This window comes from Myodes glareolus, chromosome 2, assembly GCF_982192425.1.
Source record: "Myodes glareolus chromosome 2, mMyoGla1.1, whole genome shotgun sequence".
NCBI lineage: Eukaryota > Metazoa > Chordata > Mammalia > Rodentia > Cricetidae > Myodes > Myodes glareolus.
This window is the reverse complement of record NC_142027.1, coordinates 93,219,671-93,240,628: the sequence shown is the minus strand read 5'-3', so window position 1 is coordinate 93,240,628 and position 20,958 is coordinate 93,219,671. Positions and strand designations below refer to the sequence as shown.

The following is a 20,958-nucleotide window of genomic DNA, read 5'->3' as shown; positions in this document are numbered from 1 at the left end:
ACAGAGGTGGGAAGGAGATAGGAAAGCTGGGGTGAGTATAAATTGGAATGTGATTAATAATTTATAAAATAATATGCAGATAATCATTACATAATACACATCTATGAACATTTTAGGGAACAAATTTAAATAATAATAATACTTAAAAAGGTGTTGTGGGTATCATTCAGAAGTAGAGCATCTTTCTAGAATATACCACTGAGGGGCTGAGGGCATGGCTTAGGGAAAGAGCTCCTGGGGGGCACTGAGTTCCATTCTTACTGTCACAAAAAGTAAAAATGAAACAAAATGAATATACAGGAGGATGTGTGTAGGTCATAGGCAAACACTACACCATTTAAATTTTGTTATTTTATTTAGTGTGTGTGTGTGAGAGAGCGCAGGAGCCTGGAGGCCAGAAGAAGGCTTTGGATTTCCTGTAATTAGTGTTATAGGTTGGGGAGCCACCCAGTGTGGGCGCTGGAAACTGAACTCAGGTCCTCCATAAACTCTTTTAACCATGGAGCCATTTGTTCATCCCCAAAGACACCATTTTATACTGGAGGCTTAAGGAGCTCCCAGTTTGGCATATGATAGGGGAATGAATATTGGAAAAATTCCCTTTGGCTCTGAGGGATGAATGAATGTTTACTTTTATGGGTGTGGTGGTTTGAGTGAGAATGTCCCCCACAGCCTCCTGTATTTGGACACTTGGTCCTCAGTTAGTGGTACTGTTTGGGAGACTTAGGAAGTAAAACTTTAATGGAGAAATTATGTTACTAGGGGTGAGCTTTGAGAATGTAAAGACTCCTGCAATTTCTGGTTTTCCCTCTCTGCTTTGTGCTGTGGTTCCTGATGTGACCTGCTAGCTTTCTGCACCTGCCACCACGCCTGCTGCTTGCTGCCATGCCTCCCAGTCATGACACATTCTCATTCCTCTAAAGTGTAAGCCCAAATAAACGCTCTCTTCCAAAAGTTGATGTGGTCCTGGTGTTTTATTACAGCAACAGAAAAGCAAACTAACATAGTGGGTTGCGTGGCTGTAATCACAATATTTCCATCAGAAATGTAGTCACTGGAGGTGAATAAATGCACAGGCACGGCTGTGTGCCAACGAAACTCTACTTACAACTTGGCCCTAAGATTGGAGTTTGCAAGCCACGATTTGGAGGAACACCTGGTACACAGTGTAACTGAAAAAATCTTAGGATGTATTAAATAACAGGAGGAAATAGGAGCGGGAAATGTGACCCAAACAGGATGGAAATGCCTAAGAATGTTTGCTTTTGGTCTGTTTTTTGAGTTCCTTAGAGTGTACAAGAAAACCAAGAGATACAAAGTGGATAGTCCCCATTGGAATAGGGGTTACAGACTTTTTGCAGAGGTATAACTAGACCAGAGGTACAGGGTGGGGGTGGGACTTGGCTCACCCATGCAGGCAGTGGCAGTGGCATCTGGTGTATATCCATCTTGGCAGTCACAGTGGAAGGAACCAATGCTATTGATACACTCGCCATGGTGGCACAGGTCAGCAAACATGTGGCATTCATCCACATCTAGGGACAAACAGGGCAGGGCAGAGGTTGGTTGGCTCTCTTGTTCTCTTAAAGAATACCTTCTTTTCTACCCATAAGCCCTCTCTCCAGAGTCAAGTACAGTCTTGCTTTCCTTTACTCTAACCACATGGATGCTACCCTAAGGCAATGGGTCAATCCTGAGCCAGCTGGACATGCTGACAGAGCTTCATTCCACTGAGTATTTATATACACATACATACATACACACACAAACACACACACATGTACATAATACATGCATGCATATAGATATATACACATATACACATACATATACACGTATAAATATACACATATAAACATACATACATGTATACACATATGTATACAAATACATACAGATATACACATACATACATACATATACACACATACACACAGATACATACACAATATACATATAATACAATACATACACACATACACATATACACACATGCACATATATATACATACATATACAAACATATACACAGATACACACACATACACATGCACACACTTATACAGATGTACACACGCACACACACACACATCCCTCAACCTCAGTCTGATCAGCAAACAGCAATACCTCCTCAGGGTCAAAGAGCAATACACATATTCAGAAAAACTAATAAACATCTTACTTCAGCCATGTACCTAGGCACTACTGCAGAATCTTGAGTCACAGGGACATGCACCTAATCCAGGGCTCCTTTGTACCCCAGGGACACTGAGAATAGGCACTTCTCTCTGGGGTCTAGCCTTTTTACTGTTTACTGTTTACTCGGGTTAACCATTTCATACTTAGTGATATACATGGACAGATTCACACCCATCCCCAGATAAGCATGCAGTCCATGTACTTACCCTTATAAACTTGGTAAAGTTCATTAACACCCGACAGGCTCACTCCCCCACCCCCACAGCTTTCTAGTTTGTGGGAAGGGCTACTCTTCACAAAGTCCAGTGACCCCCATGCCCATGAGCAACACAATGCTCATTAATAAGCTTTCACACACAGAGGGTACAAATCAGCTCTCACACACAGACATTAACAAGTTTGTGAAGAGGACTTATACTTCCTGATAGGGTCTCCCAAGTACATTAACAGGTTTGTACACACCACAAACAAGTAACACAACACACCTCTTCCCATGCCTGCTCACTTGGCCATTGTAGTTCATGCATGCGCAGGGCAAACACTGTTCCTGTATCTGCTAGCACATCTGCTAACACACACACACACACACACACACACACACACACACACTCACACACGTAAATGCACACAAAGTATCTCACACCATTGTAGCACAGCCACATAGCTTCAACACGACCTCAAGAGAACTTACCTTGGCCCTCGGTGCTGTAGCCCTTGCCATGGGGGCAGAGCTTTCTGTAGGCAGAGGTGCCAGGCAAGGGACAGAGCTCACAATGGGGGCCCCAGCCCCGGCCGCCTCCGCAGCAGCACTCGACTCTGGGCACAGCCTCACCACTGCTTGACCAACTCTGGCACATGGCCTGTAGCACCTCAGAGAAACAGAGCCCCCGCCGGATATCTGCAGAGAATTGGTAGGAAGGGTGAGTGGAAAAACTGCTTTGCCCATTGAAGCAAGTGGGTGTTACCTGACCCATTTAAGGGTGTTTTACAGTGTTCAATGCCAACAGGAAGATGGTCCCCTATACACATATGCCTGATTGCTTCAATGGACTGGGACAAAAGCTACCCACCTCCCCAAATATTAACTCTGTGTTAGGTTTTGAAAGTTAGGTGGCCTCTATGGAGGGCAGTGTCTTTGTGAGAAAGGATAATTAAGGGGCAGCAGGGAAGCAGGGGGATGGAGTAGGAAGAGCTGATGCTTGGTTTGGGGTAGAACAACAGAGACAGAGAAGAAAAATATCAGGTCTGGTGAGATGGCTAACTTGAGTTTGATTCCTAGGATCCACAAAGTAGAAAGAAATAGCCAACCTCTACACACATGCCATGGGACACTTATATACAATGGTCCTCAAAACCTCAATACTGATAACAAATAAAGTATAATTAAATAGAATAAAAAATAAGATCAGAGATAGGTGGGAAGTGAGGGCTAAAAACAGACTGGAAGAGTCTCTACTGGTCACTCTGGAAAGCCAGTGCAGGGAATTCCAACCACTGAGATAGGATTTGGGGGCAAAGATGCTGAGTTGGCTTTGGGTAAGCTACAGTGTTAGGGGTTGGGAATGGGGTGTCTAGGAGATGAATATCATCTGGCCAGAAGCTAGGGGATGTACTTTATCCATGAAGAAGAGAGAAGAGGATGCGAACAGGAATGGACAGGCGCCTAACATAGAAGGTGCTATCAAGGTCTTCTGCTGGGTTCAGTTTTTAGGTTGTTGTGGGAAACCCAAGGAGAGGTCATTCTGGGCTGATGCCTCTAAGGTTACAGGAGTCATAGAGGTGGATGGGAAAGAATAGGAGGAAGGGGAGTACAACAAGGAATCAGCTCTTCTACAGAGTGTGTGCAGGCTCATGCATCTATATTGATAATGGTACAGCAATTCCCTACATGTCTCCTCGGTGTTCCTGACCTCATCCCTGTCCCAGACCCTCACAAGTCTCTGTTCACCTTGCTTGTTCCTGGTTCCACTCACCATGGCACTCAGTGAGGGTGAGGCTGGGATGGAAACCCTCATCGCAATGACACTGGAAGCTTCCCACGGTGTTGATGCAGCGACCATGGGCACAGAGGCTGGACTGGGCCTGACATTCATCTTCATCTGAGTTGGAAGGGATAAAGCAGGCCAGAAGGGAAGGCCAAAGCCCCCAAGCCAGTTGCCTTTGGCCTTGAAAGTTCCCCCTTACTTTGAATTCTCCCCTCCATGTAGCTTTCCCTGTGCCCTAGAAGCACCACGTACCTGTGCAATCCTCCCCAGAGGGCTGGAGCTGCATGCCAGGCGGGCAGATACAGACATAGGTGCCGATGAGGTTTTTGCACAGCATGCCTCGGGTGTGGCAATCCTGAGACCCATCTGCACACTCATCCACATCTTTGGATGACCAGGGATAGTGGGTAAGTCAAGGTCATGCCTTCCACAGCTTGGCTCCAGATGGGAAGAGCCTAGATCCCATACCCTAGCAGAAGTTCATGTGCTACAAACAACTCTAAAGCTTTATAGGGTTGGTATTTAGAGGTGGGGTCTTTGGGAGGTGATAGGATTAGATGAGGTCATAAGGATGGGTCTCCCATCATGGTTTCAGTGGTGTTATAAGAACAGACTTGATTTAGCACCTCGATATGTCTTGCTTTGTGATATCTTGTGCCATATCGGGATGCCACTTGGAGACCCTCACAAGAACCATGAGCCAAATATATTGTTATTCGTGTGTATGTTATATATACACATGTGCATAGGTGTGCATATCCTTGCACATGCACAGAGGGCAGAGGAGACCGTCACATATCCTGGTCTGTCACACTCTGCCTTCTTTACTTGAGATGGTCTTACTAGACCTAGAGCTAAGCAAGCCCCATGGATCTTTCTGTCTTTACAGTGCTGGGGTTAAAGGCATTCATGTGGCCACACCCAGATTTTGCTGTGGGTGCTTAGGTCTGAATTCAAGTCCTCACTAGTACAGCAAGTGCTCTTAGTCACTGAGCCATCATTCTTGTCCCATATTTCTGTTCTCTAGCAATTACCCAGTCTGTAGCAATCAGTTATAGCAAAAAAGCTACTACTTCTCCAAAAAAGCAAAAAACCACGCCTCCTTCAAAAACCAAGTGTCTACTTCATGCCCTTGTTCAGGGGTCTTCTGTGTGAGCTTCTTTGCTGCTCACTTCTACCCTCTGAGGCTCAGTTCCATTTAAATACAGGAAACCAAAGTGCTGAGACCACATCTGGATCTGTTCGAAGTCAGGACCATTTTTAGTGTGATGTTACCACACAGTGGAGATCATTAGATCAATGGTGGGGAGTCGGAGAGCCCTTCCCATGGCCAGTCTGTGCAGACCCTACCTTGGCACATGGCACCATCCTTCCTCAGTGTGTAGCCGGCTGGGCAGGTACATAGGTAGGAGCCCTCAGTGTTGTGGCAGCGGAAAGCACAGAGCAGTGGATTCAGGGAGCACTCATCAATGTCTGTGGAGGTCAGCGGAGATCTCATCTGGGCAGGCTCTCTCTGAGGTACCCCCGGTGCCTCCTATGATCAGTCCTGGAGAACCCCTGTTATACAGTTCTGATCCTGCTCAGGAAGCATCGTAGCATCACAGATCATCATGGGGCCAGGCTCAAAGCCTCAAAGTACATGTGCATTTGAAACTTCCAACGATATTTGGGCTAATACCTCCCCCACAGGGGTCTCCTTATGTAAGGAGTAAGGGGAGAATATGGAGGAATGAATTAATGATTAGTTGGATACCTAAATGATGCATGGGAAATGAGCAGCTGAATGAGCAAGAGATGAATAAATGAGCAAGAGGTGAATGAATAAGCAAGAGATGAATGAATGAGCAAGGAGAAGCTGAGGGAAGAATGAACCAGTGGAGCCTGGATGAGTGAGAGAACTGGATGAATGAATGACTATGAGGATAAAATGAAGAGATGAGTCAGTGGATGAGTGCGGACTGATTGAGTAAGTGAACAAATGATCAAGTAAATGAGTGATCAAATGAAGGAACAATTAAGCAAATGAGTGAATCAACGCTAATGCTGGTGAATGAACGCACGAACATGGGAAATGAATGAGTGAATGAAAGAACAAGTGAATTCTGAAAACAGTCTACCTGAGCTAATGGGAGCGCACCAGCTACAGACGGATTGGGAAGGAACAAGCATAGGACCAAACTAGTCCCTCTGAATGTGGCTGACAGTTGCATGGCTGGGCAGATCGCAGGACCACTGGCAGTGGTACCAGGATTTATCCCTGCTGCATGTACTGGCCTTTTGGGATCCTATTCTCTTTGGATGGATACCTTGCTCAGCCTGGATATGGTAGGGAGGGCCTGGGACCTTCCACAAAGCAATGTGCCTTGCCCTCTCTGAGGACTGGATGGGGGTGGAGTGGAAGGGTGTGTGGAGGGAGTGAGAGGAGAGGAGGGAGTGGGAACTTGGATTGGTATTTTTTTTTTTAAAAAATCTAATAAATTAAAAAAGAGAGAAAGAATAGTGAATGAGTAACGAAAAGGAGGAGGCAGGCTTAACTTTTATGCTAACTTGACACAGCTGGGGAGAGTCTCAGCACGGGATTGTTTACATCAGGCTGGCCTGTGGGTGTCTGGTGGGGGGGGAAGACCCAGCCCACTGTGGACTGCTCCCTTTCCCAGACATAGTGTCCTGAACTGTGTGAGAGTGGAGATATAGAATTGAGCACATGCAATTAAGTGAGCATGCACCCATTCATTTCTCTCCGCTCTTGACTTTGGATACCATGGGACTAGTTGAAGTTCTTGCCGTGACTTCCCCACTACGATGGACTATAATTGTGAGCTGAAATACCCTCCCCCTTTCTTTTTGAGACAAGTTTTCTCTGTGTAGCCCTGACGGTCCTGGAACTCACTCTGTAGACCAGGTTGGCCTCAAACTCACAGGGATCCACCTGCCTCTGCCTCCCGAGTGCTGGGATTAAAGGTGTGTACCACCACAGCCCAGGCCCTTAAATTGCTTTTCATCAGGATATTTTATCACCTCTGCAGGAATTAAGGTAGGATAGGAGAGTGCGTGGATGAGGAAAGTGACAGTGGTTGGCGAAGGGCTCCTGAGCTACCCACCAACGCAGGTGATGCTGGTGAAGTCCAGGCTGTAGCCAAAGGGACACTTGCAATGGAAGGAGCCATCAGTGTTGACACAGCGACCATCAGTGCAGGTGCCAGGATTCTCCGAGCACTCATTCACATCTGCAGGGTTGAGACACAGTGCCTGGTCCACCGGTCACTGAGTAGATTCCAGGGCAACTTGTGAACTCCAAAGCTTGAGAATCCATGCAGAGCTGAGACAGAAGGAAGGGGTTCCTAGAACCCAGAAGAAAGCCTTACCTTTTCTGGAGCCATCTGGGCCTGGGACAGCCCCATGGCCAAAGGAACAGAGCTCCTGAAAAGTAACTGGAAAGAAAATGGTAAGTGGGATTAGAAGAGTGGGGGAGGGGGAGTCAGCAAACAGTCCCCAGTATCAAAGAAGGGTGAGGGAAGAATGGAGGAGGGAGAAAGCATAGTGGGAGGGAGAGAGGGTCAGGGGGGGAGCTCACCACTGTCCTTCTGAGGGCACAGTTCACAGGGCTCCCCCCAACCCTCTGCAGGGTTCTGGCTGCAGCAGCACTGGGTCTTCGTGGTGTTGAAAGCTTTGGGCATTGAACACTTTCCAGCCTCAAACCGGGTGAAGCAAAAACTCTGGCGAATGTCTGCAGAGAGGGAGGTGGGGGCAATAATAGTGGACGAGAGCAGCCAGGAGCTGCACCTGACTGGCTAACCTTCTTCATCCCAACCTTAGTGAATGGGCAACCCTGCTCCTACTAGCACCCAATGACAATACGCCACACACCTGGCTAGACCCAATGGCTTGGGAGTGAACCTGTGATGCACTCTGGGCCAATGAGAATGAGCTGGGAATTCTTCCCAGTGGTGTTTCAAGTCACTTCTTGTGTGTGTGTGCATGCGTCTTGCTGACAAACTTCCAACGTGGCCCTGTGTCAGGTAGAATAGGCAAACTCCACCCATTGCTTTGAATCAGAGTTCTCTTCTTAGAATGACAAAGATCATTTTCAGAGGGTTGGAAGACCTGGTAGGGCAGCCCCTCAGCCTCCAACCCGTCAGCCTGAGTTCTTACTGGCAGGCTGGGGTATGACTTACCAGTGGGCCCTATGTTCCCTTCATGGTTGATACTGGCTAAGTTGAATTGTAGGCTCTGGAACAGGCATTTGCTTATATTTCTCGCAACACTCACCAAAACAATAGTGTCCACTGTCACAGAGGACAAAGCCAGAAGGGCAGAGACACTGGAAGGTCCCAGGACTGTTGGCACAAGTGCCAAGAGAGCAGAAGGCGGGGGTAACTGTATTTCCAGCAAAGCAGGGAGAGTTTAGCTCTCCAACGTGCACCTAAGCATGGACGCAGGATGGGGGCTGGTGGTTGCAGAGGGAGTCACAACTAGGTGGGCAGTGTGTATGTGGAGGTCTTTCTCAGGTATGTTCACAGTAGGGGTCATGTTCAGGAGTTCGCCTTTTAAACTTATTTCTGTGTTTTTAAAGTATGCCTGTTTGTGTGTGTGTCTGTGCACATGTGTGTGTGGGAATGTACGTGTGAGTGCAGGTGCTTGTGGAGGCCCTAGGTCCTGAATCTCTCTAGAGCTGCCGGTTGTCAGCTGCCTGATGGAGGTGCTAGTCCTCTGTAAGGGCAGTAGGCTCTCTGCTGAGCCACCCCTCTCCAGACTCAGAGGTTCATCTAAAAAATGCTGGGCATGGTGGTGCACACCTTTAATCTTAGCACTCAGAAAGCAGAGGCAGGCAGATGTCTGTAAGTTGCAGACTAGCCTGGTCGACAAAGAGAGTTCCAGGAGAGCCAGGGCAACATAGTGAGACCTTGCCTCAAAAACTTGTACTTTTATACTTGTATTTATTTTGTGTGTACACGTGTGGAGGTCAGAGGACAACCTATAGGAATCAGTTTTCTCTTCCACTGGGTGAATTCCAAAGACAGAACTCAAGCTTGGAAGCTAGTGCCTTTACCTGCCGAGTTATGTCATCATTAGAGACTGAAAACTGGGCAAAGTTAATCGAGACTAAAGATATTCTGCCTGTACTAATTGGAGTTAGCTCATGTACCAGGCTAGACTAGATAGAATAAATTAGAAAAGACCAGGCTGGACTGGTCTAAATGAGTTCATTCTTTACACAACAGTGCATTTGCTGAAGCCAGAATGGCTTGTTAGCCCAGGTTATACAAGGCTAGCCCAAGTGGAAAATAGATGTTGGCAGGTCAAACTGGCCCAGATTGTAAAAGGTTAGTACAAATGGAAGACTGGATTATCAGCAGTTGGGCCAGACTGGTTCAGATCATGGTCAAACTGACATACTTGCCCCATCAAGGTGGGCTCATCAGTATCTGCAGAGGGAGATGGGAAGGTAGGGTCACCATGGACCCCAAGGTTATTGAGCTTTCCTTATATTTCTGCCCATAGGCTAATCCACCTGCTCAGACATTCTAGTCCAGGTTAGCATATATTATATGAGACCAACCTGGTGAATTAGATAGCTAAGATCAAGTTGGACTAATTAGTCTAAAGTATATGTAATGATTCTTGTGGATGAGAATTCTATGGAGTTTCTGAAGTACAGTGATACTGAAACAAAGTATATTTTACAGTTATCACAAAGAATTCTCTGAGCCCTGAGAGAAAGGCCTGAACCAGGAGCCCCAGAGCAGTTCTGATAATAATGGAGCTGCGCTTGGTCCTGTGCTGTGCGCACCTGCACTCTGGTAGAAGGTTGGACACTCACCAATACAATGGCCACTCTGCACCTGGAAGCCAGGGGGGCAGATGCACTGGAAGGAGCCTTCCAAGTTCTGACAGGTGCCTGGCAGACAGGTCCCTGGTAGGCTCAGGCACTCATCAATATCTTTGGAGGAGAAAAGAAGAGGAATTCAATGCCAGAGAGGAGGTGGAGTGTTCCCTGAGGTCTTTGGCCAACAACTGCAGGTGATTTTGGGAGGGGGAAGGGGACAAACCTTTTCAGGGGCAGTTTTGGGCCTAAGGGAAAAGCTGAGACTCTGGAACACAGGGGTAGCAAAGGAAGGAAGGATTGTTTGTTCTTGCTGGGTTTATGAACCTGGAGGGAAGCAGGGAGCAAGATTTACAAGCCGCTTGCAGGTTCCCTCCAAGATTTCTATGCATCCATTCGGTATATCTGCTATTTGTTGTTTCATAAATTTCCAGATTTTAAGACGGCCTTGCCCTGAACTATAGTCAACTTTTTTTTTTTTTAAATACCTTTGCAATAAATAAGATGGATGAGTAAGGAGATCATGAAGTCTCACCCCCACTTGAAGAGCTGTTGGCAACGGCTGGCTGCAGCAGGAAGGTGTCAGTTTTCACCCAGGATATGGCCCCTGATAGGTTGCCTGTATTCTAGTAGATGACCCCACACCCACCACATATGGGCAACAGTAAGTGCACCCGCACCCAGTGTGCCTAACAAAGAGCACATGGAGATGGGAGGGAAAATGGTGGTGGGATATGGGAGGAGGAGCAGGGCAGGGAACTGGGAGTGGATTTGATCAAAAACACATATGCATGTATGAAATTCTCAATTTAAACTGGCAAACTGAATCCAAGAACACATCAGAAATATCATCCACCATAATCAAGTCGACTTCATCCCAGAGATGCAGGGATGGTTCAATATATGAAAATCTGTCAATGTAATCCACCATATAAACAAACTAAAAAAAAAAGAAAGACCACACGATCATCTCATTAGATGCTGAAAAAGTCTTCGACAAAATACAATATCCCTTCATGATAAAGGTCTTGGAGAGAGCAGGAATACAAGGAACATACCTAAACATAATAAAGGCAATATACAGCAAGCCAACAACCAACATCAAACTAAATGGAGAGAAACTCAATGTGATCCGATTGAAATCAGGAACAAGACAAGGTTGTCCACTCTCTCCATACCTATTCAATATAGTTTTTGAGGTCCTACCTAGAGCAATAAGACACTAAAGGGAGACCAAGGGGATACAAATTGGAAAAGAAGGCAAACTCTCACTATTTGCTGATGATATGATAGTTTATAGAAGTGAACCCAAAAATTCTACCAAAGAACTTCTACAACTCATAAACATCTTCAGTAATGTAGCAGTATACAAGATTAACTCAAAAAAAAATCAGTAGCCCTCCTTTACACAGATGATAAATGGCCTGAGAAAGAAATCAGAGAAACATCACCCTTCACAAAAGCCACTAAGAGCATAAAATATCTTAGACTAACTCTAATCAAACAAATGGAAGACCTGCATGACAAGAACTTTAAATCTTTGAAGAAAGAAATGAAAGAAGACACCAGAAAGTGGAAAGATCTCCCATGCTCTTGGGTAAGTAGTATTAACATAGCAAAAATGGCAATCTTACCAAAAGCAATCTACAGATTCAATGCAATGCCCATCAAAACCCCAGCAAAATTCTTCACAGACCTTGAAAGAACAATACTCAACTTCATATGGAAATGCAAAAATCCAAGGAAGTCTTACATGTAAAATGAATCAAGCAGAAGACAGAATATCAGGTCTCAAAGATAAAATAAAGGATCTCTACCACTGCCTGGATATGAGCAAAGGACTTGACACCCTACTTCACAGATACTTGTTCAGTCGTGTTCACTGTGGCTCTATGCACAACTAACTAGGAAACGGAAACAACCTAAATGTCCTACTGGCAAGTGGATAATGAAAATATGGTACATATACACAATGGAATACTATTCATGTAAAGAAAAGTGGAATTGTGAACTCTGCAGGTAAATGAGTGAAACTAGAAAAGATCATATTGAGTGAGTAGCCCAGACCCAGAAGGACAGACATTGCACGTTCTCTCTCATTGGAGACCCAGACCCAGAAGGGCAGACATTGCACGTTCTCTCTCATTGGAGAACCAGACCCAGAAGGACAGACATTGCACGTTCTCTCTCATTGGAGACTCCTAGCTCCAAATCTTCAGATATGTGAACATGTCCTGGAGTAACTGAAGAAAGCAAGAAAGGAAAAAAGGACCAATGCTGGTGTGGGAGAGCAACTGATCAGAGGAATAGTTGGGTACAAGTGATCTGGTCAGGGAAATGGGGAAAAGGGGAAGGGAGTGAGATAAACACAGGAGAAGGGAGGAGGGCAAAATAACAGTAAGGATATCTAAAAAAAAATCATAAGAAATCCTACTATTAACCACTTACCTGAAAACAACTATAATACCTGTAAGTCTGGTTATAGAAATACTTACATAGTTTAAATAAGTGCTCGCTTGGGTAGCACATGTACTAAAATTGGAACAATACAGAGAAGATTAGCATGCCCCCTGTGCAAGGACGACATGTAAACGTGTGAAGCATTCCATAGTTTTGTATAAAAAAGTTTAAATAAATAAAATTGAAAACTATCCCTCTAAGATCCTAAAATCAACTAACAAAAATTCCAGTACCAGACACAAGAAAGTCATCTTTAGAGCTGTTGCGAGGACTGTCCAAGAGACTCACAAAACATTTTAGGCCATTGCTGTTTTCCCCAGAGGCAGAAGATAAGTCCCTATTGCTAGAGACACATCATGCATTCAGATACAGGGACCAGATGACCCTGAGCTGGAAGTGACTTGAATGGCCCCTCTGAGGGCTAGCTTTCATGGGCTCAGAAGGTGCCATGCAAGCTTCCAAAGGAGGAAGTAACCAACAGTCCTACCCAGCTATGACTTGCATAATCTACAACAGTGACCAGCTTGTCATGATAACCGTAGGGGTGGTAATGGCACACATAACTTGGTGGTCACCAACGGCTCTCTAATTGGACCTATGACTCATTCAACAAGAGGGAGACCATGCCTGGGACTAGAAACCTAGCCAATAATTCGGTTTTAGTGAAGTCATGAATCTCAGAAGGAGAACCTGCAACCACCACTTTACTAAACCAGCATAACTCCCAATTACACTCTAAATATTTGTCTTTATACTCACATGTAAGTGTAATCCTCACCCTTCATCAAGGAAGCTTCCCAGTGCAAGAGACAGAGACCACTCCAGAAAACTACAACCAACCTAAATGCAGAGCTGTGGAGCCCAATCAGAATGGATACATCTACTCTAGAACTCAGGGAACAGTGCAGAAGAGGAGGCGCAAAGATTGTGAGAACCAGAGGATTAAGGGATCAAGGAATTTGCTGTGATATTGTATTTCCTAGTAATGTCTGAAGCTACACCCATAAGTCTCATCAATAAGACTGCCTAAAATAAGCTGAACAGAGACAAAGAACAACAGATAAGGCAAAGTGGACAGGGTAAAGCCCAGGATACCTCAACCCTAAACAAAGAACTACAGGCAACTGATAAATTCTGAGAGTGGGAGAAATAGTCCTCCCTGTGGAGGAACACTAGCTGGTTATTCAATACCAAACGGTCATCCCTGAAAATATACATAAAAGTAACATTATTCAGTCTGATAAGGTTATATTTAGGAATATATATGAATAGATATAAACACATATGCAACTATTAACGAAAGAAGAGGCCATGAGTTTGAGAGAGAGCAAGGAGGGGTACACGGGAGGACTTGGGGGCAGGAGAGGGAAGGTAGAAATAATGTAATTATATAATAATCTCGGAAGGAAAAGAAAAAATTCTTTAAAAGTATATGTTAAGTCAGGCAGTGGAGGCACACACCTTTTATCCCAGCACTCACGAGGCAGGGCAGATGGATCTCTCTGAGTTTGAGGCCAGCCTGGTCTAAGGAATGAGATGAGGATAGTCAGTCCAGTTATACGGAGAAACTCTGTCTTGAAAAACCAAAACCAAAACCAAAACAACAACAAAAACAAAACCATCAAACCCCAAATAAAAAAAAATGCATCTTAAAAATAAAATAATTTAAATTTTATTTATATGTTTATTTTGTGTGTATGCCTTCATATGTCTTTATACCATGTGTATTCCTGGTTCCTATGGAGGCGGGAAATGGGTGTCAGATCTTCTGGAACTAGTTGTGAGTCTACATGTGGATGCTGGGAATTGAACCCGAGTCCTTTAGAGGAGCAGTCAGTGCTCCATGCCTCCAGCCTTCTATTTCTATTTCTAACCATTTGTCCCTGGTCTAGTTCTTTGCCATGAGACACAGGAACCTGGATGCTACAGCAGATTCCCCTGAGACATGATGGAAGTTGCTCTGAGACTCAGACCTGTTGTCTGTAGTGATTGGGTGACTTCCCCCCTACCTATTCTTTTTTAAATTAAGTTTTATCTATTTATTTTATGTGTGTGTGTGTGTGTGTGTGTGTGTGTGTGTGTGTGTGTGTGTGTGTTATGAATCATGTGTAGAGGTCAGAGTGAATCAATCACTGTGGACTGAACTCAGGCTACTAGGTTTGGTGGAAACCGTCTTTACTTACTGAGTTCTGTGTCCCAGTCATAGGGCCACTTATCCGCCAACCCAGGCAGCTCACCTGCACAGTTACTGTTGTGGGTTGCCACAGAGCCAGGGAAGCACAGGTACTTGTAGGAGCCAACATTATTCCTACAGGTCTCATTTCCACATGGCTTCTGGTCACACTCATCAAGGTCTATCAGAGCAAACCCCACAAATCCAGAAGACTCACCCTAGGGCATTAATTAACCTGATGGGTGAACTGGCTGGAGCTAGCCTTCCTCACCTGCCTCTAACCCTGCCCAGAAGCTGGCAAGTGACCCTTGAGGAGATGGCTGGGAGGAATACCCGTATTAGTATCAACGATGTTCATTTGACATATAGGAAAAGTCATGTAGAGGACAGTGCAATTCCAGACTCTCGAGACCTCCGAGTCTGGGTTTAAATTTTGGAGGGGGTGTGACTTAGGGTAGATAAAAGGGACAACCCCCCAGGAGAAATGAAGACCCTACACAGAGTCTAATCAGAGATGCTCGCACCTAGGCTCCTGTCAGCTGAGGCTTGGAAGTCATGGTGACAGAGACACATGTAACTGTCCTCAGTGTCCACATGGTCACCATGGCTACAGACATTTGGGATGTCCCAACACTCATTTCATCCTGTGAGGTGCAGGCAATATGATATCTCTGAGAACCCCAGCTGATAATATTTTGCTGATCTCTCCATATACAACACATGTATGTAGCAGGGAGCAAGGCTGTTTGGAGCCCCCATTCAAGCTTCCACCAGGATCTTGTGCTGCTGACATCAGGCCTAGCTGTCACCAGTCATATTTTATTTTACTCTGTGCTACTTATGGTTGCTCACTGAGCTTGTCTCCCATTCCCCAACAGTGACAGCCACATTCTACCTGAGTCACAGCAGGTGACAAAACTTGGCTTGCTTACCTCCCTTCCTTTGGCTTTGCTTAAGTCTAACCTGTCAGCTCCCTGGAGACCCCACTTACACAGATCCCACTGGGCGAGAGCTTGGATCCCCAGCACACTTGCATTGATAACTCCAAGGGACATCGATGCAGTCTGCGTTTCTCTGGCACAGTCCCTTTCCGTTGGCACACTCATCCACACCTGGGGAGTCCCAGGAAGGGGATAGGGGTGAAATAAAAGCCTCTCCCGACAGAACCCCCAACCTGAATTTTGGCTCTGGAAGCAACTAGGACGGGAGTAAGGGTGATTATACGGGACGACAGAGACCCAAGGAAAGGTGTCAGTTCTGTCATACAGATGGACTAACTGGGCTCGCTTAGACTGGAGATCTATATATCTATATCTCTATATCTCTATCTATCTATCTATCTATCTATCTATCTATCTATCTATCTATCTATCTATCTATCTATCTATCTATAGAGAGGATCCTGTCCTAGAGTTCAGGACTCTTGTGTGCTGCACCTTCACAGGCCAGAAAGTTTCTACTGTAGTTGAAGTCAATGGGGCATGCGCAGTGGAAGCTTCTGATGCGGACACCATGGGCAGAGATGGATGGAATCACCCCGCACTCACTGATATCTGGGGAGAGGGTAAGCCATAAGAGACAGCCCAGTCTAGGGGACCTTCTAGGTACTTTGGACCGCCTTAAGTTCTAACAGAAGATGCAGCCACAAGATGGCAGATGCCCCACAAATCGTGCTGTAAATGCAGCCGTTTACACCTCAAAGAGGTCAGGGTGTGGGAGGAGAGGCAAGCGCAGGTGGATGGTTAATACAGTGTGTGCCTTGCCAGCATGAAGACCTGAGTTTAATTTTCAGGTGCCTCAGTACATTTTATAATCCTAGCACTGGGGAGACAGAGACAGGTAGACCCTGGGTCTTGCTGGTCAGCTAGCAGCCAGAAACCAGTAAACTCCAGGTTCAGTGAGAGAGACTTGGTCTCAAAAAATAAGGTAAAATAATTGTGGAAGGCATCCTGATGTCTGCCTCTGGCCTCCACCTGTGTAATGCAACAGTATACAGACCTATACAATACTAGTACACACCACACACACACACACACACACACACACACACACACACACAATTGAATAAGTGTATTTTAGGGATAGAGGTGTATCTCAGAGAGGAAGTATGTTTACCTAATGTGTGCAAAGCTCAAGGTTCCATGCTTTGAATCACAAAACAAAAAACAAATAAAAATAACCACCAGAAGGTGTTAGGATGTGCTTCCCTAGTTGGTAGGGTTCTTGTCTAGGAAACACAAAGCCCTGGGTTTGCTCCCCAGAACTCTACAAACTGGGTATGGAGGCACATATCTAACCTGGGCATTCAGGAGCTAGAGGGTGGAGGATTAGCAGTTCAAAGTTATCTGTGGTCCCATAGCAACCTCCAGGCCACCCTCAGCTAACAGAGACCCTGTCTTTAAAAACAAGCAAACGAACAAACAAACAAACCAAAAACAGTCAAGTACAACAAACCAACTAAATAAAACCACAAATTGCATTCAAAACTAGACATGGTAGTGCTTACCTGTAGACCTAGCATTTAGGAACCAGAGGCAGGGCGGTCATGAATTCAAGTTTAGCCTGGGCTACAAAGTCAGACCCTGTTTCTATAAAACTAAAACAGCTTGGTTATGATGGCTTAGACCTGTGCTCCCAGCCCTCGGAAGGTGGAGCTTAGAGGACTGTAGTCTGAGGATAGCCTGAGCTACATAGTGGGTTCCAGACGAGCTTGAACCTGGAGACTCTCTCCAAAATGCTCTTCTCTCCCTACAACACTTCCCCTCCCCCAAAATTTCACATTCAAGGCTTAGGGAACATTGTGGAGGAGGTTCAAAGAGCCTAAGAGCTGATGGATGGGGACATGGCATGGCTGCTGCAAACACACACAGTAGCTGTGGGAACTGGCACGAGATCAAGCTAATGGGAATCCCAGCATGGATCAGGAAGGGTCTCCAAAGCCCCACTCTTAGTGGAGGAGCTATGGGCAGTAGATGGTTCCTAAGCAAGGAAGAGGCATTCTTCTTCAGGGATATGGCTGCTCTCTGCACATCCCAGTGGGTGGCCCTACACCCACGTGCCAATGGGCAGCACGAACTGGACACAGTGGCTTATTAAAAACAACAGAATGGTGGACACGAAGCTGGGAGGAAGACTGGCTAGGGAGGAGACGGACGGGAGGAAGGTAGTGGTGTGAGGCTTTGGCCAAAATACATTGCTTAAATGTGTTAAAATTTCAAAGAATAAAAATACTTTTAAAAGTCTAAGTATATATTGTATACATATTTCACTGTACATAAATTAAACCCCCAAAGGTGGTGGTGGTGAAATCCAATAAGGGAAAACAAAAAAAAAAAAAAAGAAGAGTTTTGGGGCAGGATTCTTTAGGGTGCCGGAGGCACAGAAACAATGAGGAGGGAAGGTAGAAAGGAAAGAGGCAGTAGGGAGGGGAAGGGCTGGGTGAAGGAGTCTGAGGTTGTAGGTAGAAGGTTTGGTGACTGCTCACCAAGAAACTTCCCCATGCGGATGTCAGTGATGAACCCTGGCACTTAGGTCCACAGAGGAGCTGGGAAGAGAAAAACAGAACCCCAGAGCATACCGCTGCCCACCCTGAGTGCTGCACCTCCACGCACTCACAGCCTAGCCCTTGTCCCTCCCCTGGCCTCTCATCTTCCTTTACTCTGTGTTGCCTATCTCTGGGTTCAAGGCTGCCCCACGTCTATTCAGGGTACTTCCCAGAACACAGATGGGAGACTTCCCGCATGTTTTCCTTTGGTGAAAGCACCAGCCATGCTTATTACCCTTATTAAAGAGAGGACCAGGGAGGTGGCTCAGCTGAAGTGCAGGCCTCTGAGCATGAGGATCTGAGCTTAAATCACAGAGCCATGTATAAAAGCGGGTTGCTGGTGCATACATGTTTCTAGCATCATGAGGGAGGTAGAGGCAGGCAAACCTCTGGGTTTCCCTGGCCAGCCACTCTGGCCAAAATAAATGAGGTGCTCCAAAAAACTAGCGTGGAGAATTGCCTGAAGAAGACACCCTGATGTCAACTTCTGGCATCCACAGTGTGTGTACCAGTAAATACACCCACACCTGCATAGACACACACACACATACACTACATAAACACACACACCAGACACATACACACACCACACACATACATACCACACACCCCCACACACCACACACACCACATACACACACATCATATACATACCACACATATACACACACCCACCCACACACCCCCCACACAAACACACATACACCACACCACACACACACTACATATACACACACCATACACACACTACATACACACAACACACACATACACCATACCACACACACCACATACACACATACCACACACACACCACATACACACACACACACACACCACATACCCACCACACACACACCACACACACACACCATATACACACCACACATATACATACCCACCCCACATACCCCACACACAAACAAACACACATACACCACACCACACACACCACATACACATATACCACACACACACAACACACACACCACATACACACACACACACACACACACTCTTCAGTTACTACCTCAAGTCTTTCACTCCAGACCCCACCATTCCCTCAAGGAAGATTCTTGCATTTAAGCCCCCAATGTTCCTTCCTGTGTGATGGTTAGTTTTAATTATTAAAACTTCATACAAACCTGGATTAAACTGGGGAGAAAGTCTCAATGAAGGACTACCTAGATCAAGCTGGCCTTTTGAGCATGTTTCTGGGCATTGTCTTCACTGCCTTTCTTGATATGGGAAGACCCAATCTGGAATCAGGCTCCTTTGCCCCCTGGTTTGTGGGCTGTGTGGGTGGAGAAGGTGAGCCGAACACTAAGCATGCAAGCTTTCAATCTTTAGCTCCCAACCAAGACTTCCCCGCAATGGAGGACCAAAACCTGAGGTTGTCAACTGAAATACACTCACAACAAGCTCCTCTAAGCTGCTTTTTTTTTTTTTGGTCAGGATATTTTACTGCTACAACAGAAATGAAGCCAAGATAACTGACATGTCTCAGTATGAGCCTTTAAGCTGCCAGAGAGGAGCCTCTTCCCTGGCCTTCCCTAGTGCTATCTTTAGAGGTGTCCCCCAGAAGTTTCCTCGTTAGAAACCTAAGTCCCAAAGTTGGATGCTGATGATATTTGGAGAAGGGGCTTAAGGGAGGTAAACAGGATCAGGAGGGTGGGATCTCAAGGTGGCATTGTGGCTTTCAAAGACGAGGAAAGACACCCAAACTGGCACACTTGTTCTGTTGCACACTGTGACACCCCCCACCATACTGGGGTGAAGGTAGCCCCCCCCAGATGCAGGTGCCTTTACACTGAGCTTCTAAGCCTTTAGCACTGTAAAGTAAATAAACATGTATTTGGGCTGGAGATGAAGTTCAGTGGTAGAGAGCTTGCCTACCATGAATGAAGCCCTGGGTTCAGAGCCAAGCATCACAAAACAAAAAGAACCCCCAAACCGAAATCCAGATCAAAACCCCTATTTTTTTCTTTTAAGGATTATTTTATTTTATATTATGTGTATGTGTACATGTATATGTCTGAGTCTATGAATGTAAGTGCTGATGGTGGCCAGAAGAGGGAGCCAGATCCCCCAGCACCTGAGTTTGAGGTGGCTGGGAGCTACCTGACAGGGGTGCTGGGAACCAAACTTGGGTCCTCTGGAAGAGTGGTGTATGCTTTTAACTGCTAACATCTCTCCAACCCTGACCTCCTACTGTTTATAAGAATCTAATCTCAACTATTTTGTTACAGCACCCAAACCTCACATTTAGTGCCACGACTTGAATGTGAAATGTCCCTCCACAGGCTCGGGTGTTTGAATACTTGGTCTCCAGCTGGTGCTGCTGCCTTGGGAGGCTGTGGAATATTTAAGAGGGGGGCTTACCTCAAGTAAGTGGGCCATTGGGGGTGGGTGGATCTTTGGGGACTGTGTCTGCCTTTGAACAAACAAACAAAACCAAGGGAGAAGACTTGTAAAAAAGTAACACCCCAAGTAGATCTTTGACCCCCACAATTGGGTACCCACACATGCATATACCACATGAAGACACACCCACTTGTGTGGTACACCCAGAGAATAAAGCAGATAAATAAAGGCTAGAAGCCTCTAACTCTACCACGTATCCCTCTGTACTGTGCTGGGAGGGGCCAGACTGAGAAAGTGGTTGGGGGCACTCACAGTTGGCAGGGGTGGGACAGGCCACACAGGGTCTGTTCCAGGCCTGTCCCATGCTGTAGGAGCAGCAACACATCCTCCGGGTCACACTGAAGTTCAG

General features: G+C 45.9%; 1 protein-coding gene and 1 non-coding gene across 2 annotated transcripts in view; one reads left to right on the top strand and one right to left on the bottom strand.

The window, feature by feature from the left end:
- Fbn3 (fibrillin 3) overlaps positions 1–20,958 on the bottom strand; it is a 78,748-nt gene that overhangs the window by 13,701 nt on the left and 44,089 nt on the right. The window contains 11 exon segments of the mRNA XM_087898039.1: positions 1,410–1,535; positions 2,891–3,097; positions 4,173–4,298; positions 4,437–4,568; positions 5,535–5,659; positions 5,783–5,817; positions 5,819–5,880; positions 7,286–7,411; positions 7,550–7,615; positions 7,759–7,911; positions 10,006–10,125. Of these exon segments, the coding sequence (XP_087754165.1) occupies positions 1,410–1,535; positions 2,891–3,097; positions 4,173–4,298; positions 4,437–4,568; positions 5,535–5,659; positions 5,783–5,817; positions 5,819–5,880; positions 7,286–7,411; positions 7,550–7,615; positions 7,759–7,911; positions 10,006–10,125 (1,278 nt within the window).
- Positions 12,517–12,623, top strand: LOC125396973 (U6 spliceosomal RNA). Its single transcript, XR_007230957.1, has one exon. It is a non-coding gene; the product is annotated as a U6 spliceosomal RNA (small nuclear RNA).